Raw genomic sequence first — 18,533 nt, forward strand, 5'->3', positions numbered from 1 at the left:
TGCAGGTGGATCCTTTTTAAAGTACCAATAATGTGAGTCACTCGTTGTTAGGTTTGTAAAGCAGAAAGTACATTATTCCACAATGTATCCTCACCAGCAACAGGCATCAGGTAAGAGTTTTTTTATGTTTTTCTGAGTGCGATAATCTACTTGTGGTATTATATTTATAAATTTTATATAATGATGACCTGATCACATTTTCTGGTTCTCAGCATTTCTTGATGAGGGTTTGGGGACTTTGGGCTTTGTTGTATGACAATTTTGTTTTTAAATTGATTGCACTTGTCAATATTGCGATCTGATGCACCGAACCTGATGCAAAAGTTCCAGGTCAAACTAAATATATAGCTGTCATGCTAAAACATTTACAGAATCTGCCGAAACCTAACAAAGTTATTGGTTAAAATAATTGCAATGTTAAATGCAAGTTAAACCATCGACACTCAAAGACACCCTATATAAACTGCAAACAACTCAAAATAACTTGCAGACACTATGGCTCATTTTTTTTGAAAACATCAATTACTAAGGTGCAGACATTGCACTCTGTTTCGACCTGTTAAGGTCTTTTACTGCAGCTAGTGAAGACAATAGGTCAGTTTTGTCATGTTCATACACTCCAGGTTGCTGTGAGCAACCACTGAAAAGCTTTGCCTCACCCCATCTGTTCAATGTCATAACTGGTAATGAACCACAAAGAAACTTGTTTCACATATGGTCAAGTAACTATCTGAAAATCAAAGTTGTGTCAGCTTTGATAATAATATTATGAACAGAATAAATTTTCAGTTGGTGAGTTGTAAAAATGATTTTCTAAGTGTTTTTTGACATGAAGAAATGTTCATTTCCTGCCAAATTTTTAAGTTCTGGCTCAGACATTTGCCAAAATGACACATTTAGCTCAATTTTGGCTAACCACAAGCCTAGTGCTTCACTACTGAAATTTTAGTAGTGTTAGTAGTGTTGAATAGTGTTACTATGAGACATGATCGAAAACAAGACAGTTTTAGCCTAACAATATATGTCAGCTTTTATAAAATACTCTCTGGCAATCCCTACTTTTCAAAAATGGTTCAACATGTGCAGGTATTGAATACCGAATGATAGCCAATTATGAACCACAAGATCATGAAAGGTGTATTGGATGCCAAGTGAGGGACACCATTTTTGTCAAAAAACCATTTGTCTTCAAATTCACTGTAAGTTACTTTGTGTTTGAGAGTTTTATTGTTGCTAAACAGAATATTGTGTTTTCAATGTTTGTTTTTCTTCCCGTAAAATGCACTCTTTTTAATCAGAAATTGTTGTGGCTTTGTGATTTACTTTAGCTCCAATTTTGGTGTGTTTATTCTGGCATTATGTGTACACACAAAAGTGAAAGTGTTTAGCACATAAGTACTATGTTTCTGTTCTTGTCCGATTTTGTCCATTTGTGCAATTTACTACTGCAAACTATTTCCGCTACAGAATATTAACCTTTAAGGCGTCCTTATTTGTAGGGCACAGAACAAAGACCCGATGGTTGGCTGTATGGCACAAACCAAAGGACAAATGAGACTGGTTACATTCCTGCGGAGTTTGTAGAGTGGGTGCATACAAGAAACCCCCCTCAACGCCCCCCACCCCCACCAGCCCCAATCCCCAGTGTTTTGACCACTGTGATGGAGAATGAGAGTGACACTGAGGATGCTCCTCCAATTCCTCCAAGAGTTGTTGGAACCATTAGTCATCCGTAAGTTTGCTACTTAATTTCCCCTTTGAGCCAGAAACTCCAGATTTTTCAGTGTTATTTTGCATGTACTTTTTTGTAAAACAAATTTTTGTTTATCTGCTTGATATTGGAATGTTTTATATCAGGGGTCATCAAACTTCGGCCTACGATCCGGCCCGTGACGTGATTTCATCCGGCCCGCAAAGGTATTTGATCTAAATATATTGTAGTGATGGGACGATACCAGGTTTTGAAGTGAGTACCGATACCGAGTACGAGTACCACATGTATATACCTTCGATACCGAGTACGATTACCTCAAGTGTAGTTTTTTTTTTCCAATTTTGTGCTGTCCGAAGCAAAAAGGCGTATGTGTCAAAGTACATTTAGATAAGACATGTATTATTTGCAGGGTGCCGAGCAGTAACTACATGCCTATTACTTTAAAAAATGGAGGTACCCCATCTCCACAACCCTCCCCACACCACACAACATCAATTAGCCATTCTCTCCAGGTACGTTTAGGCGGAAACATAATCACATCAAAGTTTTTATCATTGCCTATTTGTGCTACTAAATGCAATAACCCCTGTCCAACACTTAAAAACATGAGTTGAGTAAAATATTTGTGAGAGGTACAGGTTGTCATAAGTTTGCCAGAACAAGCTAAAATGAATTTTTGGCATGGGTTTTCTCTAGTTTTGTCACAGATCATTTAGAACAGTGGTTCTCAACCGCCGGCACCGGTCCGCGTCAACTTTCCTGCCGGTCCGCCAAATGTATTACAATTTTATATCTTAATTGCAAAATGCAAGATGTTGAAGGCAGAGAAATAGTGTGGAAGTCAACGCTCTACTTCGCCTTGCAGAAACTTCATTAAAACCGTGTTTAACACGTATGATATCAAACAGGCAGCAGTAAACTTTTCATTAAATTGAATTTTCCATGCTTCTTTTGAATTGCATATTTTTCATTTTGGGTTGATTTTAAAAGTCCACCGGTCCACAAAATTTGTTTTGAAAGTTTACCGGTCCGCAAACTTAAAAGGTTGAGAACCCCTGATTTAGAACATGGGTGTTTAACTGTTTAGCATAATCAGCCACAATTTAAATTTGTTATGATGCTGAGGGTTGGTTAATAAACTGACGCTTGCATTTGGATAAAAAAATTCCCGCCTGAGGTTTGCGCTCCATGAAGGCAAAATTTTAAACCAAGTTTCTTTAAAGAGTTTCACATCAACTTTACCTCATAATACAATAAAAAAAAACAATGATGCAGTTCCTATGATTTAACAGTGAAAGTATAAAACAATGGACTTCTTATAGAAGTCAGCGCAGGCCAAAGATATAGCTGTAGTGGCCATGCTCTGGCTCGACGCCCTTATGTTGCATGCCCATGATTTAGAATTGCCATATGAACCATATGATATTAGGACTTGCATATAATACATATTTTCTTATTACAGGATCAAGAATGGTATTGGGGAAGTGTGTCTAGGGATGAAGTCAACGCAAGACTCTGTGATGAAGTGGACGGAACATTCCTGGTCCGAACATCAACAAATAATCCAGGAGAATTTACCCTCACCCTGAGAAAAGGTGCAGTTTAATGCTGGTCTTATGAAAATAAATAATTTTTTTATCAGTATGTTTGGTGCTTCGAGCATTGTCTAATACTTTTGGTCCAAATGGAGTTTTAAAACAGTGCATTTTTGTTGCTCCATGAAAATTAAGTAGGCACTGTTTTTTTCAGTTTGTAAATCTTATTAACTAGGTTTGACTACCTCACTTAACTTGACAAAATTTCTTTTCATTTTTGTTGCCATTGTGCTCAACAAAAAATGTCAAAAATTTGCTTAATTTCATTGAAATAAACTTTATTAAAATGAACAATAAAGCAAGATAAAATGATTAGTTAGTGTTCCTGCCCGGCCCCTGGTTTTTCAGTGTTAGATTTTGGTGAAAAATTGAAAAAACAACAACCTTTAATGTTTAAGTAAGCATGACCTCCTTAAATAGTTGTTGTCACATACATATTGAATTGTTGTTTTTGTTTTGTTAGTGGACAATATGTCTGTCTTCCTTTGTGGGTGTTGGATTAAATCATCACTGAATAGCATTTACATCTACTATACGAACATGAGTAATTTGTTGCATGAGTGTGACACACCAGTTTGCTTTGGATGGACACCGGCGGCCAAATTAACTACTGAACTTAAATCACCTCAAAATTGCGCTTACAGTGGACTATGTGTAGTTTTGGTGACTTATTCCTTTGCACCCTTCTCTGTAAAAAGTAAAGGGGTTCGCATTTGGCTTGCAAAGATTGTCATGTGGCAACCTAAATTTCTGTAAAAATACTTCACAGGCGTCGATTGTTTAGCATTTATGTGTATTTATATTCATAGGCTTAAATCCCCAACTGCTATTATCTTGTTTTCTATTGTGTCTTTCATCTTTGTTATAGATCATGAAAAATGTCACAAAACAAGTGTTATGTAACATTTATTGTGGGAAAATAATTAGGATTTTTGTTTATTCCAGGTGGAAGCAACAAATTAATTCGAATAGGCCATCGAAATGGAAAATATGGTTTTTCTGATCCCTACAACTTCTCTTCGGTGATCGATTTAGTAAACCATTACCGCAAGGAGTCGCTCAGGGTGTATAATCCTGAATTAGACATCACGCTTCAATTTCCAGCCAGCAAACAGGTTATTGGATACACATTATTTACATACACTGCATGCAAATAGGAAAACAAATGCCTACATTGTTTTAAAAAATATTCTGGGTAAATGTTTTACAGAGGTGTGTACAAAAATTTGTGTACATTTTTATGTGAGAACATTGTATCAAAGTGAAAGTGGCTTCCTCAATACACGTTTCATATTGTATGATAAGGAGCCTGTTACAGTAAGACCCTGCTCCTTGTGATTGGAAAGGGCTGTTCAAGTGTTAAAACAAATGTTTTTGTTTGATGTGTTTGTGGGGTTTTTACATCCTACTATTTTTGTGTATTAGTGACAAAAATATAGGGAGTGTTTAATTTGTTGTACTCGTCTTTTTTTCTCACCTTTTAATTGAAATGTTTCAAAAAACTGTTATCATTATCAATAAAGTAAGTGTCGTTTTTTTATTTAACTGGTATAATGGTTTATAGTTTTTGGATAATGGTAACTGTTTGTACAGTATTTTACCAGAAGCCTTAGTTTTTCCTGACTTTGTTGTCTTTGTGACAGAGACTTAATTCTGTTATTGTTTAGTCTGCAGATGACATCCCAGCTGACACAATGGAGGAATTGTGGCGTTCCCTTAAAGATGTAGATCAAAAGTATATTTCAACGAGTCATAAATACCATGATGTGTATCACAGTTTCACAACCCGTCAACAGGCAAGTGGAATTTAAATGACATTTTATGTAATCAAATTTCACTATTGATTGACCTTAGCGTTTTACAGTGTAGAACAGTAGAGTAATATTGTGTTTAGGTATAACAAATTGCTGTACCATATTACTCGATTTTGCACTAAATCATAGTCTTTCCACTGTATGTCCATTGGCAGAATAACATTATGAGTGTGTGTTTTTTGAGACCCTAAATCTGTCACAGTTTTGAGACCTTCAAATCTTCAGAAAAATATTTTACATGTAAAAGTTCAGATACTGCTGGTCTTGTCACGTAGACAACTTTTAAATGCAGTCACTAAACTTTTCCCTTACATACCATGCACTATAGATTAAACAGTGTGTTTTCTATGAAGTGTTTTTTAAAGAAAATCGAAGTGCCTATGAATAATGAATGTGCTTCCTTACCAGGATATTCAAATAACAAAGCGTGCTATCAGTGCTTATGATGAAACTATTAGTATGTTCAAAGAGCAGTGCACAATGCTAAACAAGTACCTTGAACAAGCAAAGGGAACCCACGATGAACATAGGTTAGGATGAAATTTTGTAATAACACTTATTATCATATGTTTTATGATTAAAATAGAAGGCCAAGTGCATGCTGTTTGCTGTGATTTTTATCATTAAACCTATTCAGAGACCTGCATATAATGTTCCAAACAAATTAGCATATTTTGTAAAGTTTTATTATAATTTCATTATACCCAATAGAATTGAATTCTCGTTTAACATTACCAACTTTAATATTTGATTGTGTGCTTTGTACTGTAGGCTAATAGAAAACTTCAGAAAAATGCAATCTCGTCTCAAGGCCATTGTTGAAGAGTGTGACTCGCTAAAATCCAAGTTAAATCAAGAAACATTTGCCAACCGTGAACTGGACAGAAATATGAACTCCTTTAAAGCTGAGATGCTGAACTTGAAGAAACTTCGAGAAGCAAAAATAGCGTATGCCAATATTTGATAACGTCTAAATTTTTGGCTGGCACTGATATTTTGGCACATAAAGGGTGTAACTAGTCACCTGCAAACAATAAACTAATTTATTGCTAGTTCATAGAAAAATTTTTTCAGGTATTTGTCTAAATTTGAAACCACTGCAAGCACAAGACCTTACATCACAAAATATACAAACAAGGATAACCAAAAAAAGCATGAACTATCTTTCACATTTAAAGCACATACTAAGGTTTTTTCCCACAGATGTGAAGTCTTGGCAAAAAAATAGTCAAAAATGTTGTTGGAGATGATAAAAATAGCTGCAATATATAATGTGCACACTGTACTTCACAGACACATGAAGTCAATACGAGTGCCTGAGGAGAGAATCAATGAGCAACTTCAGTTGAACACTGATGGTGAGGATGATGATGAAGATGAGATTTATCACATGCCTGACAACATCAACCTCGCTGAACGATATCCTGATCACTGTGTAGAAAGCAACTGGTTTTTCCCCGACTTCGACAGGTATCGTAGTCAGAACTAGTCATTTTGTGTTTTGAGAAGCTTAAAAGTGTCTAGCTTTTAATTTTTTTTAAATGCCAATTTCATTAATTTTTACACTTTTAAAGCTCAGAACATAGGTGCTCTTAAATTGTTCCAAATTGCAAAAATTAGTATGAAACTTTTTGGTAAAAGCTAATTTAGGACTTTTTTGAGGAAACTTTTCAAGGAAACTTTTTGGTAAAAGCTAAAAAAATATTACTCCAACTTTTATTGCATAAAGATAAAAAATACCCTTGCTTATATGCCTTGTAAAACACAGTGCATCCAACCACAAATTGACTTTGTTTATTTTCTGGAATGAAAATTTATTATAAATGCCTAAAATTGTATTTGTATCTTAACATGTGTTGAATTGATGCAGAACGAAAGCACAGCACGCCCTTTACAACATGCCAGATGGAACATTCCTTATTCGAAAGAGAGGGACCAGTGGTGCACCATATGCTTGTTCATTAGTGTAAGTACAATCAGAAAGCTCTAAAAATCATAAGTTTTCAATTTGCATCCGCTGAAACTATGATTGAAAATACTCATCATACCTTACTCAACACAAGTTTTACATACAACATTATTAGCTAAGATAAACATATTCATACTGGGATCAGCCCTGAAGCGTCGATGCAGACCAGCGATCATGGCATACATATCGATAAATCATAGTACGCTAGGCCTATTAAAGGCGTTGTACCGAATCAGCTTGTCTCCCAAGAATTTCCATATGACAAGGCACAGGCTAGCATTCAAACCCACAACAGGGGTGTTTCCGGGACTCGCGCTCCACCAACTGAGCTACACAGGCTCAGTGGAGAAACCGACCGAAGAAAGTCGAATCACAAGCACCATCGCCTGCCTTGGACTGTCACACGGTGGAGAATTGAAACACGATTCATGGCATTAACACTGCCGTAAGGCAAGGCACAGGCTAGAAAAATCTAGCCAGCGGTGGGATTCAAACCCATGTTTAATAGGCCTGGCGTACTATGATTTGATAACATTTTTAGTGAATAAAATTTACCACCCTTTGACGAACTACTTAAACCACAGAGCAAAGCAGGAGGTCCATCATTGTCTGATCGAACACACATCAGATGGATATGGGTTTGCTGAACCCTTCAATCTCCATGTCACTCTCACAGACTTAGTGTTACACTATGCTCACAACTCACTTATTCCACATAATGAGAGGTTGGACACAAAACTTGAGACTCCCCTTGCTGTTGCATGGAGGAGATGACCCAGGCTGAAACTTTTAGGTAAGTCAATTGAGAGGTAAAACTTACAGGTGGTATTTTGGACTCTTGTTGTGAAGTTTAGTTCAGCGGGTAATTTACAAATTGCAAATATTTTTCAGAATAGGGCAAAACTGCAATAGAGAAGTACCGAAAAGATTCAAGCTTCGAGGGTGTTTACTTTTTGATTTTAGAAAATTGTAAAACCTGCTATTTTACAAAAGATAAAGATGTTTTTGGGCAGAAAATGAAGCTACAGGTATACCTTGGCCCAAACAATACCTCTAAAACCTGTGATGTGTGGAGGTTTTGTTAAATTACCCACTTGCCAATCCAGTTCCTCATTGTGTATTCTACCATGAGCAAATCTGTCCTTGCCTAATACTTCAATGTGTCGCACTCGAAGCACACCCCCTTGTTTCGATGATTTCTGTCAAGTGACTACTAGTATGAATTTTTCCGGCAGCTTTGATTGCTCTTTGGCATCCCTTGATTGATGTCAGCCTTTTGCACTTACTTTTCATTGTGTTTTAATTGTTTAATCAAAGCTGCCTGTGTTATGTCTGTGTAAGAGCCATAGTGTGGCCTGCTGTTCATTCTTTTCTATCTACTGCTGAAATTGAAGACGTAACTTATATTAAGTCAGTGTTTCTCAGCCTATTTAGGTCTCAAAGGACTTTTGCCTCTGCACATCCATTCGTAGACTCAATGAAACTGTATAGTAATGCATCAGTATTGAAAGAAAATTTTATGTCCTATAGTGGTCGCAAACTTGTAAAAAACTGACTTGGGTATGAGAAACACTGAGTTAAATCAAAATGACCATTAACCTATTATGTCGCAAATCAATAATTTCAATCCTGAGTTATTTTGTTTTTTTGTTTGAGTCTATTGGCAATCTATTTTCAACAGTCGTAAACATGATTTTTATATTTAAGCCTACTTTCTATGTATGTGCATTTCGATATTTTACTCAAGAGTAAATGGTCCATCGAGTGGTGTTACTTCCAACGTTGAGTTTTAATTTTGCCATAATTGCACTGTAGATTTTATTGTGTGAGGTCACATGCAATTGTGGCAAGTATTTGACCCCCTGAATTTAAAAATGGCAGAAATCGAATTTAATCAAAAGTTTCTAGCATTTTAAATGAATTTACTAATTTCGTGCAAAAAAAGGTTTAAACTTAAAGGTGTTGATATGAATTTAATATTGTGCCTGGTTCTTTTACCAATAACTTGAAAGTTCATGTTTACTAAATCATGTGCAGCTTCCACCAACTTTTACTTAACTTGTGCTTCTGAAGCATAAAGTTTCTGCACTTCTGAAGTTGTCATTACCTATTAGGAAGTAAGGCATTAGGGCAACACCAAACAAACTTCAGAAAAAGGAATTTTTAGTTTACCATACCTCCTATCTCGATTCACATGAATAACTGTAATTGTAACTATGTTAAAAATGTTTCAGTGCTAGTTCAGAGCCACAACTAATTTGGATCACATTTTTTTTAAGTAGTAATTATCAAATAGCTACATTTTGATTTGTAACCCAACCTTTGATTCAGCCTTACTAGAGTATATTCAATTTTTCCAAAAACTGCTACTGCATTTTCAAAATGTCGTGCCTTTTCTGTTGACATCCAGTCGATAAACAACAGGGGTTCTAATGGTTCCCTGGTCCAGTTTTTGATATTGATCCTTCCACTGCTACTGTTTTTTGTTTTCTCTTTTTACTCTATTTGTTTGTAATCGGGTCAAGTGCAGCATGCATAATACATCAGAATGCTGTAAATTAGTTGTACTGCTTTTGACGATTTCAACTTTATTGCACAGGAAAGGATAGAGATGCACTTGTAAATGCATATAAAACAATCAACATTCATTTTGGATGACACAATTAATCAATTCACACAGACCGAAAATGTGCAAGGCCAAAAAACAGCAGTTTCACTTTTCAATTTGGAAAATACTATGTTCTGAAATATTACGAAGTTTAAATGGTTGTGATTTGTAATACTATGTTGCAAGTCCAATACATTTTGAAGGTAGAAAAGTTGAAATTAGGTATTTTGGCAACAAACTCAATGTAGTGGATAAAGTTGTTCAAGTGGCCATGTGATGATACAAACTTAAATATAACTGATATTCTAACAACGACAAGCTAATAGCATTACTTTGTTTGAAAATGAAAAAGCCAAAATGGTTTACAAGCATAATTCCACAGTAAACCGAAAATAGCTTGAGGAATCAATAATAAAATTGGATGAAGAGCACTGCACTGCACAACATTAAACAGTCTGCAAAGTAAACTTATTTGACAAAACCAGAGTATATCACTTAAAAACAAATGACTGCAAGAGAAAAATGCTTTTTGTAAAGGCACGGTTTTGTACACAAAATGAAATTTCATAAATTGCAAAATGGAATGATGAGCTTTGCTACAGTTTGACATCCTGCTAAAGTCTGAGAAGACTCACAGTGTTAGGAAAGGTCTCCATTTATGGTACAACTCCATTGCAACTTCAAGGGAATTTTCTAAAAACAGTAAAAATAAATAATTACTTTTCATACCTCATTTGTACACACTGTGGCAAACATATAAGCTTGTTAGTTGTTACTTTAAGTAACAGTTCATATTCCAACTTCAAGTAGCCTAAAGACCTAGGTACACCTTTTTTAAATTGTAAAACTGAACAATGTTCTTTGGAGCAGTATATACGGATCTGTTCATAAGTTTAACGGTGAAAATAACGGCCCACATAGACGTAAAAAGCGACATGCTTTACATCTGATATCACTGATGGCATGAGCATTCGCAGAAAACGTTTGAACAATAAAGTATGTCGCTTTTTACGTCTATTTGGGCCGTTATTTTCACCATTAGACCTATGAACAATGTTAGTTAGTACAGCTTTGTAGGCACGCCTGCCTCGATGACGACTTGTGAATGGCGGCTACAATGTAAACTATGATGTTCATTGGAAATTGTTTGGAGAGTCTGATCTTTGCATCTCAATAACAGCTGACTGATTAACAGCCACACATATGTCTCTTCTTTCTTTGTATTCTTGAATAACGTTAAAGGCGAACGTCCAAATCAGCTACACATCCTCATGGGAAAAAAAATAGAAGCCAAAATAGAAGCTTTCCCGGTGGAAAATAGAAGTCCAATAGAAGCCCCAAAATAGCAGCCACAAATACAACGACGAATAGAAGGCCGAAAATAGCCGCTTTCCCGGTAGAAATAGCAGGAACAAATAGAATCCACAAATAGAACAGAACGGCGAAAACATCAAAGTCTACGCTTATATAACAGTGCGAAACATTGGCCGGTGTACGAATTCTTTTTCTCATATTACTTATATTATTTATTTTAAGGTAGCCATGTAATTTATAGTGCCATAGCGCCTTTTGGTGAACACCATATGCTTTTTCACAGGGTGGAAACGTCGCGTTCTAATACGAATCACAACTGCGGAAACATTGCGAATACCGACGGAAATATGTGTCATAAGGGAATAAACACTATGTTTACTGTTAGATCTTTCTGGAACCCGAAAAATGGCTGAAAATAACTTATGACTACCATAGAAACGGAAATATAAACATTAGTTTATGCAGACTGAAGGTAACCATTTCCTTTTCGTGGTGTGAAACGTTATTGCGAAATAACATGCAATCGTTTTCATAAACATTGCACAATAGTGTTGCAACCGTTACAGGCCGTTATTTTCACCATTAGACCTATGAACAATGTTAGTTAGTACAGGGGTGCAAAAATTTTTTCGGAGTTTGGTAGCGCGCCATAATTTTTAGTAGCTCATGTGTTTTAGCCTTATCTACACTACACCAACAGTGTAGAGCCTAATATAACGTACATATATGTCCTTACCACGTCATATTGACAATATTGTTAGGTTGTGTGCTGGCTGTATATTTAGCATTGTTTGCACACAAATATTAACGGTTAAACCAACTCACAGCCACCAGCACATATATTTAAATGTAAATTTTCCCGGCAGGACCAGTTCATCATGAAGGCCGCACGTTGTGCACCTCTGTGCTTGCATGGCATCAGGGCAAAGCATAACATGTTGGTAAGAGTTTTTTTTCCAGAAATTTCCAACAAATTCCGTGGGTTCGAATCCCACAGTGCCTTGCTATGTGGGAATGTTTGCTGATTGGCTAAATCGGTATGCCGCCTTCAACATGCCTGGCATAAACTATTACACACCAAAGCGTCAGCGTAGACAAAAATTTCCTCTACACACGTTCATTGCGACCGAACAAAAAGTCTGCAATACGACAACAACGTATGATCTGTGTTTTCCGACGCACCATACGAGGACTGGAAAAAAGGGACTTTAGCTTGTTTGTTGTGGTATACACGATGTTCTGTTATCTTAGCATTTACTGGATAAAACACAAGTGTAAGTTAAACAAATGTAAAAACGATCAAGGCGAACCATTGTAGCTTGATACGAGAAAGGTACTTTTCACAGGTTGCCGAAAAATTGCGCTGTGAGCCACGAATCCGTAAGATATGTATGTGCGGCGTGTTTGACGTTTTGTTGAATGGATGCGCGTTGCAAGTCATTTTAAAAACACGTGACCGATTGCACCATCCCCACGGCGCTTAGCATGAGTGACGTCACATTCTGCGTCTGAGGTGTGGGAATGGATTTTATTCTGAGAGAGTAAATATTCTCGGTTATAAAAGAGAGGAAGTAAGTCACTTCTTATTACGACGGTCACTACTGTTAAGCTACGTCAATTGATGATTGCAGAATCAGCACTTTGTGCGCAGTTTGCATAGCATCGCGACATTGCCTCAAAAGTGTGGCAAATTTAAAAGTTCTACATGCGACCAACCTATTGTGGTAGCGGGCTGATCCATGCGTGTTTTTATGGAAAAGGCAATATTGGTTGATCGTTGTCGGAAACTTATTTTTTTCTCAAGTGGGGCCATTTCTTCAGTGTTTTAGTACTATCTGAGTAAATTAGTTCAAAAAATATATACCACTTTCAAGTAGGTGGCAAGAAATTACAGTCGCACATGCCGATTTTATAGTCGCGCGGCGCGACCGCGCTACCGCATTTTTGCACCCCTGAGTTAGTATTTTAACAGTCACTGGGTTTAAAAATGACAAACACTGTTGCAATGAACACACAGTTTACCACATTCTAATAGTCATACATTCTTACCTGTTGGTGTTGTAGGGTATGTTGATTTGGATATAGTAAATGGTTCTTCCACATTAGAAAACACATCATGTGCAAATCCTACTGGATCAAATGGTGTGTCAGTTATCAAGCTGTATTCCAATCTCTGGATAAACAAAGCCCACCTGGGTCTGCAAGAAAAACAATTTAACTTGTTGAAAAAGAAAAGGTAAAACTTAAAATTTCTATAACAGTACCTGTAATAGTATTTTGCCAGCGATGCCCAGTGTTTGTCACCGTAGTCTAGTATTTCCCCTTCAGGTCCCCAAAGGGTTACTTGGTTTCTTGCATTGTATTCAAACAAATCCCTATCCTTTAATGAGAACATAAAATGAAATTTTTTTATGTTTGAGTTAAGTCATTGGTTCTAAACTTTCTAGAAAAATTCCTCCCTTAACAATTGATTCAAAATATTTACATTCCTCGCTAATGTACTACATAGTAGATCCTAAACCATACAAAGATCATTTGAAATGGGGTCTTATTAACTGCACATGTCATATTCCCAGAGCCAAAGTGTCTATTTACAAACCACCATTCTTTGTGTGTTCAAGTTTACAATTGGTATTTTCTGAAATCTAAAATGCTTTTTATTTGTCATCAAATTGAATCACACAGAACCTAGGTACTTTCCAAGGTACAGTTGTCTTTTTTCACTACATTTTGTTTGGGCTTATCATGGCTGACTTAACCACCTCAAATCATAACAACTAATGTTTATGTTATTGCTCAAATTAATGCAAGTACCTTGGGATCAACAGCAGACAATCTTGCATCTCTTATCCAGCATCCCATCATGAAATGAGAGTCGGTGGCAAGAATGCGATCAAAGTCATCATATAAATCCAGGATTAATTCACCCAGCGTGAACATAGTGTTTGGGTTTTTCCACTCAAATTCCTGTGACCAAAAAAATCTTGGTTAATATATCAGAGCTTAACTGTTAAAACAGACCACATTCAGAAAGCAAAGTTAAGCAAAAACACCCTTGTTGGCTTTTTTCAGCGAAGGTAAATTGTTAAAATATTGTTTCCACCACAAACAATCTGCACAATCAGGGCTATCCATTTTCATTGAATTTACTATTTTAACTTCTTTTCTAGATTTGATAAGAAATAGCAAAAGTCTGACATTTACAGATATTAAGAGCATGGACAAAGGGTAATACAGTAGTTATCAACAAAAAAGTACTGATTATTAAAAAGTGTACAAACAATTTTACATGTGTTTGGTTTTCTTTTCATTGAAATCTGATCTTTGTTAGTCATATTAAAAGATGAAACAAAAACAAATTAGGTCTAGATTTTCACAAAGGCGCTAACATTACCTGAAGCATTGCATAGTAAAGCACTCGATGTATTGCCTGCAACATTTGTCGAGTAATATCCACAGCATCATATCTTACTGTTGGTATATCTTTTAAGTTTGGCATGGCTTTTGAGAAGTAATCCCAAACGGACTCCAGACTAAAAAACATATCTTTCATTGTTTTGTTTTTCTTGTAAAAATGTCTTAAGATTAGTTGAAATACCAAATAACATCATTTCTCATCAACACATTTAATAAACTTTTTTTGTAGGTCTATGTTGCTGAAACGTAACATGACCAATTATACCATATTCAAATAATATAAATGATGCACTTCAAGTAAACAAACAAAACATTTCAACTTTAAGGTTTTAATCAATTTCCTTTTTTTACCTTGAATACGTATACCAATATGGCAACTCTGTAATGACAGTTGATGGTCTCTTCACAATAGGGCCTCTGATTAATGATTTTGCAGGAAATCCGGTTGTTGTGTCGTTATAGATGGAGCTACCAATTTCAAGCCAAGTTGCAATCGCAAACTTGTCATCTGAATCATATCTGCAGAAAAATACTTATTTTTTAGATTGACAAAAACTGTTCTAGGTAAAAATAAATATAAAAGGCGAAAATTTGCCAGATGAGTAAATATATATGAAAGTTGAAGTAGATAAAACACATGCTTACCTTCTTCTGACATACTCCTCAATCCACAGTGATATATTGACAGGCTGTACAGTGAATCCTGCTTCCAACATCAGATCATACACAAGATAATTTTGGTTGATCCCCTCAGGTGTGATGCCTGTGCCCACCATTGTGGAGTCAACTGTCAGAAGAGTTTTGCGAGGGTTCTAAACAAAAAAAAGTTATAAAACAGATTTTTGTCCACATCTCTTTAACATGAAGAAAAAAAATAGTTTCATATTTTTTCTGAGCTAACATGGTACAAAAAGAAACACAATTGACTAACATTATTAATAGCTTCCAGTTTTCCATAAAAGCCAAGGTTTCCTCCAAAGTCGTGAAGCATGCACCAAATAAATGGTTGGCCATAATAATAGTTTGCTCTTTCAAACTGGGGGTAGGCTTCTGAAAACAGATCCAGAAGCAATAACCGTCCCTGCAAAAAACACTTTGATTAAATCTCTGCTTGATTTCTTAAAGTTTTTTTTATGAATATGTGCCATACCATAGGAACTGCAGTAACCAATGCCTTGATTTGTGGTGTTTGCCAAAACCATGGAGCATTGTGAAAAAGCCAACCCTGCATCAACCTGTGAAAAGACATTGTAAACCATACAAGTCCACTTTTTTTCTTTGCTTGTTACTTAAACTTTAAAAAAACACAAGCTTACCAAACTGCCTGTGGATCTCCTGCTGTCATTGCTTCATAAACTGCCAGGCTTGCATTTCCCAGGTAGCTTACATTGTTTGATCGCGGAATCATTTCATTAAATGTATCAGCATTGTAAATATGGTTTGTACCATTGTATTCCTTGATCTGTTCTTCAATAAACATTTTGCCAATGGTTCTGCAAGTGGGAACAAGCAAGATATAAAGAGGAACAGGCTTAGATAATATTTGACAAGTCGGTTTAGAGGTTTTTCTTTTATTTGCAAAAAATATTTTTTGTGAATATTTTGTTTCCAGAAAAACATGTAAAGTGGGGCTGAAAGTAAAACCCACTAGTTGATATGAAATTGCTATGTTCATATACCAGTGATGTAACATAAAAACATTTTTCTCTACCTAAACAGTGGATCATCGGGTTCCAGCAAAGATGAACAGGAATATGTACAGTTGAAATTTGCCCAACCTCCCAGCTGTGATATGGAAGCCTAACAAAGGAACAATAATAATAGTTTTGAGTGCTAAAACTAATCAGAAATGAAAGCTTCATACATTTCAATTTGGTGCTTTTACATATACTGCAAACTGAGCAAAACATGACATTCACCAAATGAATTTAATCTGATGTAATATTGTAATGTTACATACTAACAAGCTTGAATCAGTGTATCACTTTTACAGGCCTGTCATTAATATTTGTTACATAAAAAGGTATTGTGTCTATGAAACTAATGTTTAGTGCAAAAAATGAAATTACATTTGGATATTTCTTTGACACTGCAAGTGGGACGTGGCCAGCAAATCCAGGAAGAACAGGAATCATTCCCAACGATCTCATCCTATTAAGAATCTTGTGTTGCAAGGCTAGTTGACTTTCCTTCCACGAATCAGGCAGAGGTCCACCAAATCCCTTCAGGTTCCCCATTCTTCCCCTGAAAAACACATTATTTTTTTAACCCTAAAGATTAAAAATAAATGTTAAAATGTGTATCCCAGACTTGAGGTACCAACATTTTACAAGCTAATTCCTTCATGACATTATATATTTAAAAAAAAAACTCCCTCCAAACAGCAAATTAAAAAATAAATGTAAAATGAGTTGGTTAGATTTTTTTTAATTGAGGGAAACATTTTATATTTAAAACTTTAGTGTGCCAAGTTGTGTTGTGTAATGGTTGCAACTTACCATGCTAAGAAAGCAGGTCCAACAAAATGTTCATCAAGGTCCATTTGAGAAAGGCCTAGCTTTTTGTAAACTCTTTGCCAAATGGCCTCCTGTCCTGTGAAGGCCAATGGTAGGTTGATTCCATTTAATGCCATCCAATCAATTTCCCTCTCCCACCTAAAAATATTTCAAGTTTTTTTTTTAAGTTAATTCACTTCAACAATACTGTATGTATTAGCTGAAAAAAAGATATATATTTGGTTTTAGCCAGTTGTAGCTAGAGTGTTTGACATTTGTAAATTTACACATATTGTTTTAGATATTTTAAAAAAACGGTTGTCTTGCATAATTATTTTATATCCACGATTAAAGGTATTAATTTTTTTTAACCTAAATAATTGGCATTTAGTCCAGTTCCAGCTTTGACTAAGCATTTGCAGCAATAGCAATTGGATTGTGTTAATATTTGTTCAAATTGTTTGATTTGCATGACTTCTCTGCAAACATTACATGCAGTGCCCTAATGAAACTATGGTCACCTATAGTGCATTTGGAGTACACTGATTTTTATACCTTGTCCAATTCCACCAAACAGAAGAGTAACTGACTGTGCACACATTTTGATAATATCTGTATTTGACTCCAGCTTGTAAAAACAAACCTTCTGTTGGGATTGCTGGCAAAGGTTTTGGAATGTTGCCTATTTGATCTCCCGCCCAAGACAATTGCTTCCTGACGTACATTAAAAAGAAAACCACATTATTGCCATTAATGCAACATTTACTTTTTAAAAATAATTTCAAATACCAAGCAATGTTCAAACAAGAAACTTCCGAGCTGTGTAATTTTGAAAGTACAGTTGTTTCAAAATTTTTACATTTTTTTAAACCTGTGGGTGAACTGCTGGGTGAACTGGGGGAAAAATTCACATTACACAATTTGAGGTATAATTTTAATTAAATTTACAAAAGATTTTTAACCAAAACATGGGAATACATCTGCTTTGGGTAAAAAAGTGTAAAAAAAATAATATGTGTCCCCCTCAGGGAAGGGAAATCATAAATTTTCTTTGAAAGATAATAAATACCTGCAAAAGTATTTCAAGTAGTGGTTCAGACCATAAGCAATTCCAATTCCATTGTTCCCAGTGATGGTGAGAATACCATCATTGTATTGCAACTAAAAAGAAAAACGATAAAACACCATGATAAGTCAGTAAATAACAGTTAAGTTTAATATGAAAAATACAATAAACAGTAATACAACTTTTCCATACCAAAGCGAAATCTTGGTAGTTTGCCTCTGGGACCAATGATATCTTGATTTCATCACTTCGGTCACCCAAAACTCTTTTCACCAAATCCTGTACAGCAGCAAGTTGGTCACTTTGAGCTGTGTAGCTTTTGACAGGGTCTAATGTTTTAAATAATCGACCATTGCATGTTGAGATACACAGCAAAAATAATACCACACTAAGTTTTAACATTTTGTTCACTAGTTTAATAACAAAAACCATAAGTTTAAAAACAGATAAAACATTACAACAGTAAAACAGTAAAACACTGTTTAACATAAACTAAGATATAAAAGTTTTTTTTGAATAAAAAAAGACTAGACTTACTGTA

General features: G+C 35.5%; 2 protein-coding genes across 2 annotated transcripts; one reads left to right on the top strand and one right to left on the bottom strand.

Annotated features, from left to right (window-relative positions):
- Window positions 1-2: 2 nt before the first annotated feature.
- Window positions 3-9,650, top strand: LOC145224174 (phosphatidylinositol 3-kinase regulatory subunit gamma-like). The gene is made up of 14 exons (XM_080090615.1): window positions 3-110; window positions 1,087-1,199; window positions 1,500-1,732; window positions 1,858-1,917; window positions 2,124-2,226; window positions 3,177-3,309; window positions 4,255-4,424; window positions 4,977-5,105; window positions 5,532-5,653; window positions 5,895-6,071; window positions 6,417-6,593; window positions 6,994-7,089; window positions 7,677-7,885; window positions 7,984-9,650. Exons 1-13 carry the CDS (start codon window positions 83-85, stop codon window positions 7,864-7,866), a joined length of 1,731 nt encoding a protein of 576 aa, XP_079946741.1. The 5' UTR covers window positions 3-82; the 3' UTR covers window positions 7,867-7,885; window positions 7,984-9,650.
- Window positions 9,651-9,660: 10 nt separating this feature from the next.
- LOC145224172 (alpha-N-acetylglucosaminidase-like) lies at window positions 9,661-18,416 on the bottom strand. The gene is made up of 16 exons (XM_080090610.1): window positions 18,185-18,416; window positions 17,996-18,087; window positions 17,482-17,640; window positions 16,930-17,085; window positions 16,501-16,675; window positions 16,143-16,231; window positions 15,748-15,924; window positions 15,582-15,666; window positions 15,363-15,512; window positions 15,077-15,243; window positions 14,783-14,950; window positions 14,409-14,547; window positions 13,829-13,981; window positions 13,279-13,394; window positions 13,064-13,212; window positions 9,661-10,393 (listed from the first exon to the last, which is right to left on the bottom strand). Exons 1-16 carry the CDS (start codon window positions 18,392-18,394, stop codon window positions 10,332-10,334), a joined length of 2,247 nt encoding a protein of 748 aa, XP_079946736.1. The 5' UTR covers window positions 18,395-18,416; the 3' UTR covers window positions 9,661-10,331.
- Between the last annotated feature and the right edge of the window lie 117 nt (window positions 18,417-18,533).

This window comes from Phallusia mammillata, chromosome 4 (genome assembly GCF_965637545.1).
Source record: "Phallusia mammillata chromosome 4, kaPhaMamm4.hap1.1, whole genome shotgun sequence".
Classification (NCBI taxonomy): Eukaryota; Metazoa; Chordata; class Ascidiacea; order Phlebobranchia; family Ascidiidae; genus Phallusia; species Phallusia mammillata.

What these genes read in the sequence shown, in the direction of transcription:
- LOC145224174 (XM_080090615.1), top strand. Translation starts at nt 83, where the DNA reads ATGTATCCTCACCAGCAACAGGCATCAG. An exon ending in GTTGGAACCATTAGTCATCC is followed by an intron (nt 1,733 to 1,857) that starts GTAAGTTTGCTA and finishes GTTTTATATCAG; the next exon opens with GGGTCATCAAACTTCGGCCT. An exon ending in ATTTCATCCGGCCCGCAAAG is followed by an intron (nt 1,918 to 2,123) that starts GTATTTGATCTA and finishes TATTATTTGCAG; the next exon opens with GGTGCCGAGCAGTAACTACA.
- LOC145224172 (XM_080090610.1), bottom strand. Translation starts at nt 18,394, where the DNA reads ATGTTAAAACTTAGTGTGGTATTATTTTTGCTGTGTATCTCAACATGC. An exon ending in AACTGGAAGCTATTAATAAT is followed by an intron (nt 15,244 to 15,362) that starts GTTAGTCAATTG and finishes TTTTTTGTTTAG; the next exon opens with AACCCTCGCAAAACTCTTCT. An exon ending in TATTGGTATACGTATTCAAG is followed by an intron (nt 14,548 to 14,782) that starts GTAAAAAAAGGA and finishes TATGTTTTTTAG; the next exon opens with TCTGGAGTCCGTTTGGGATT.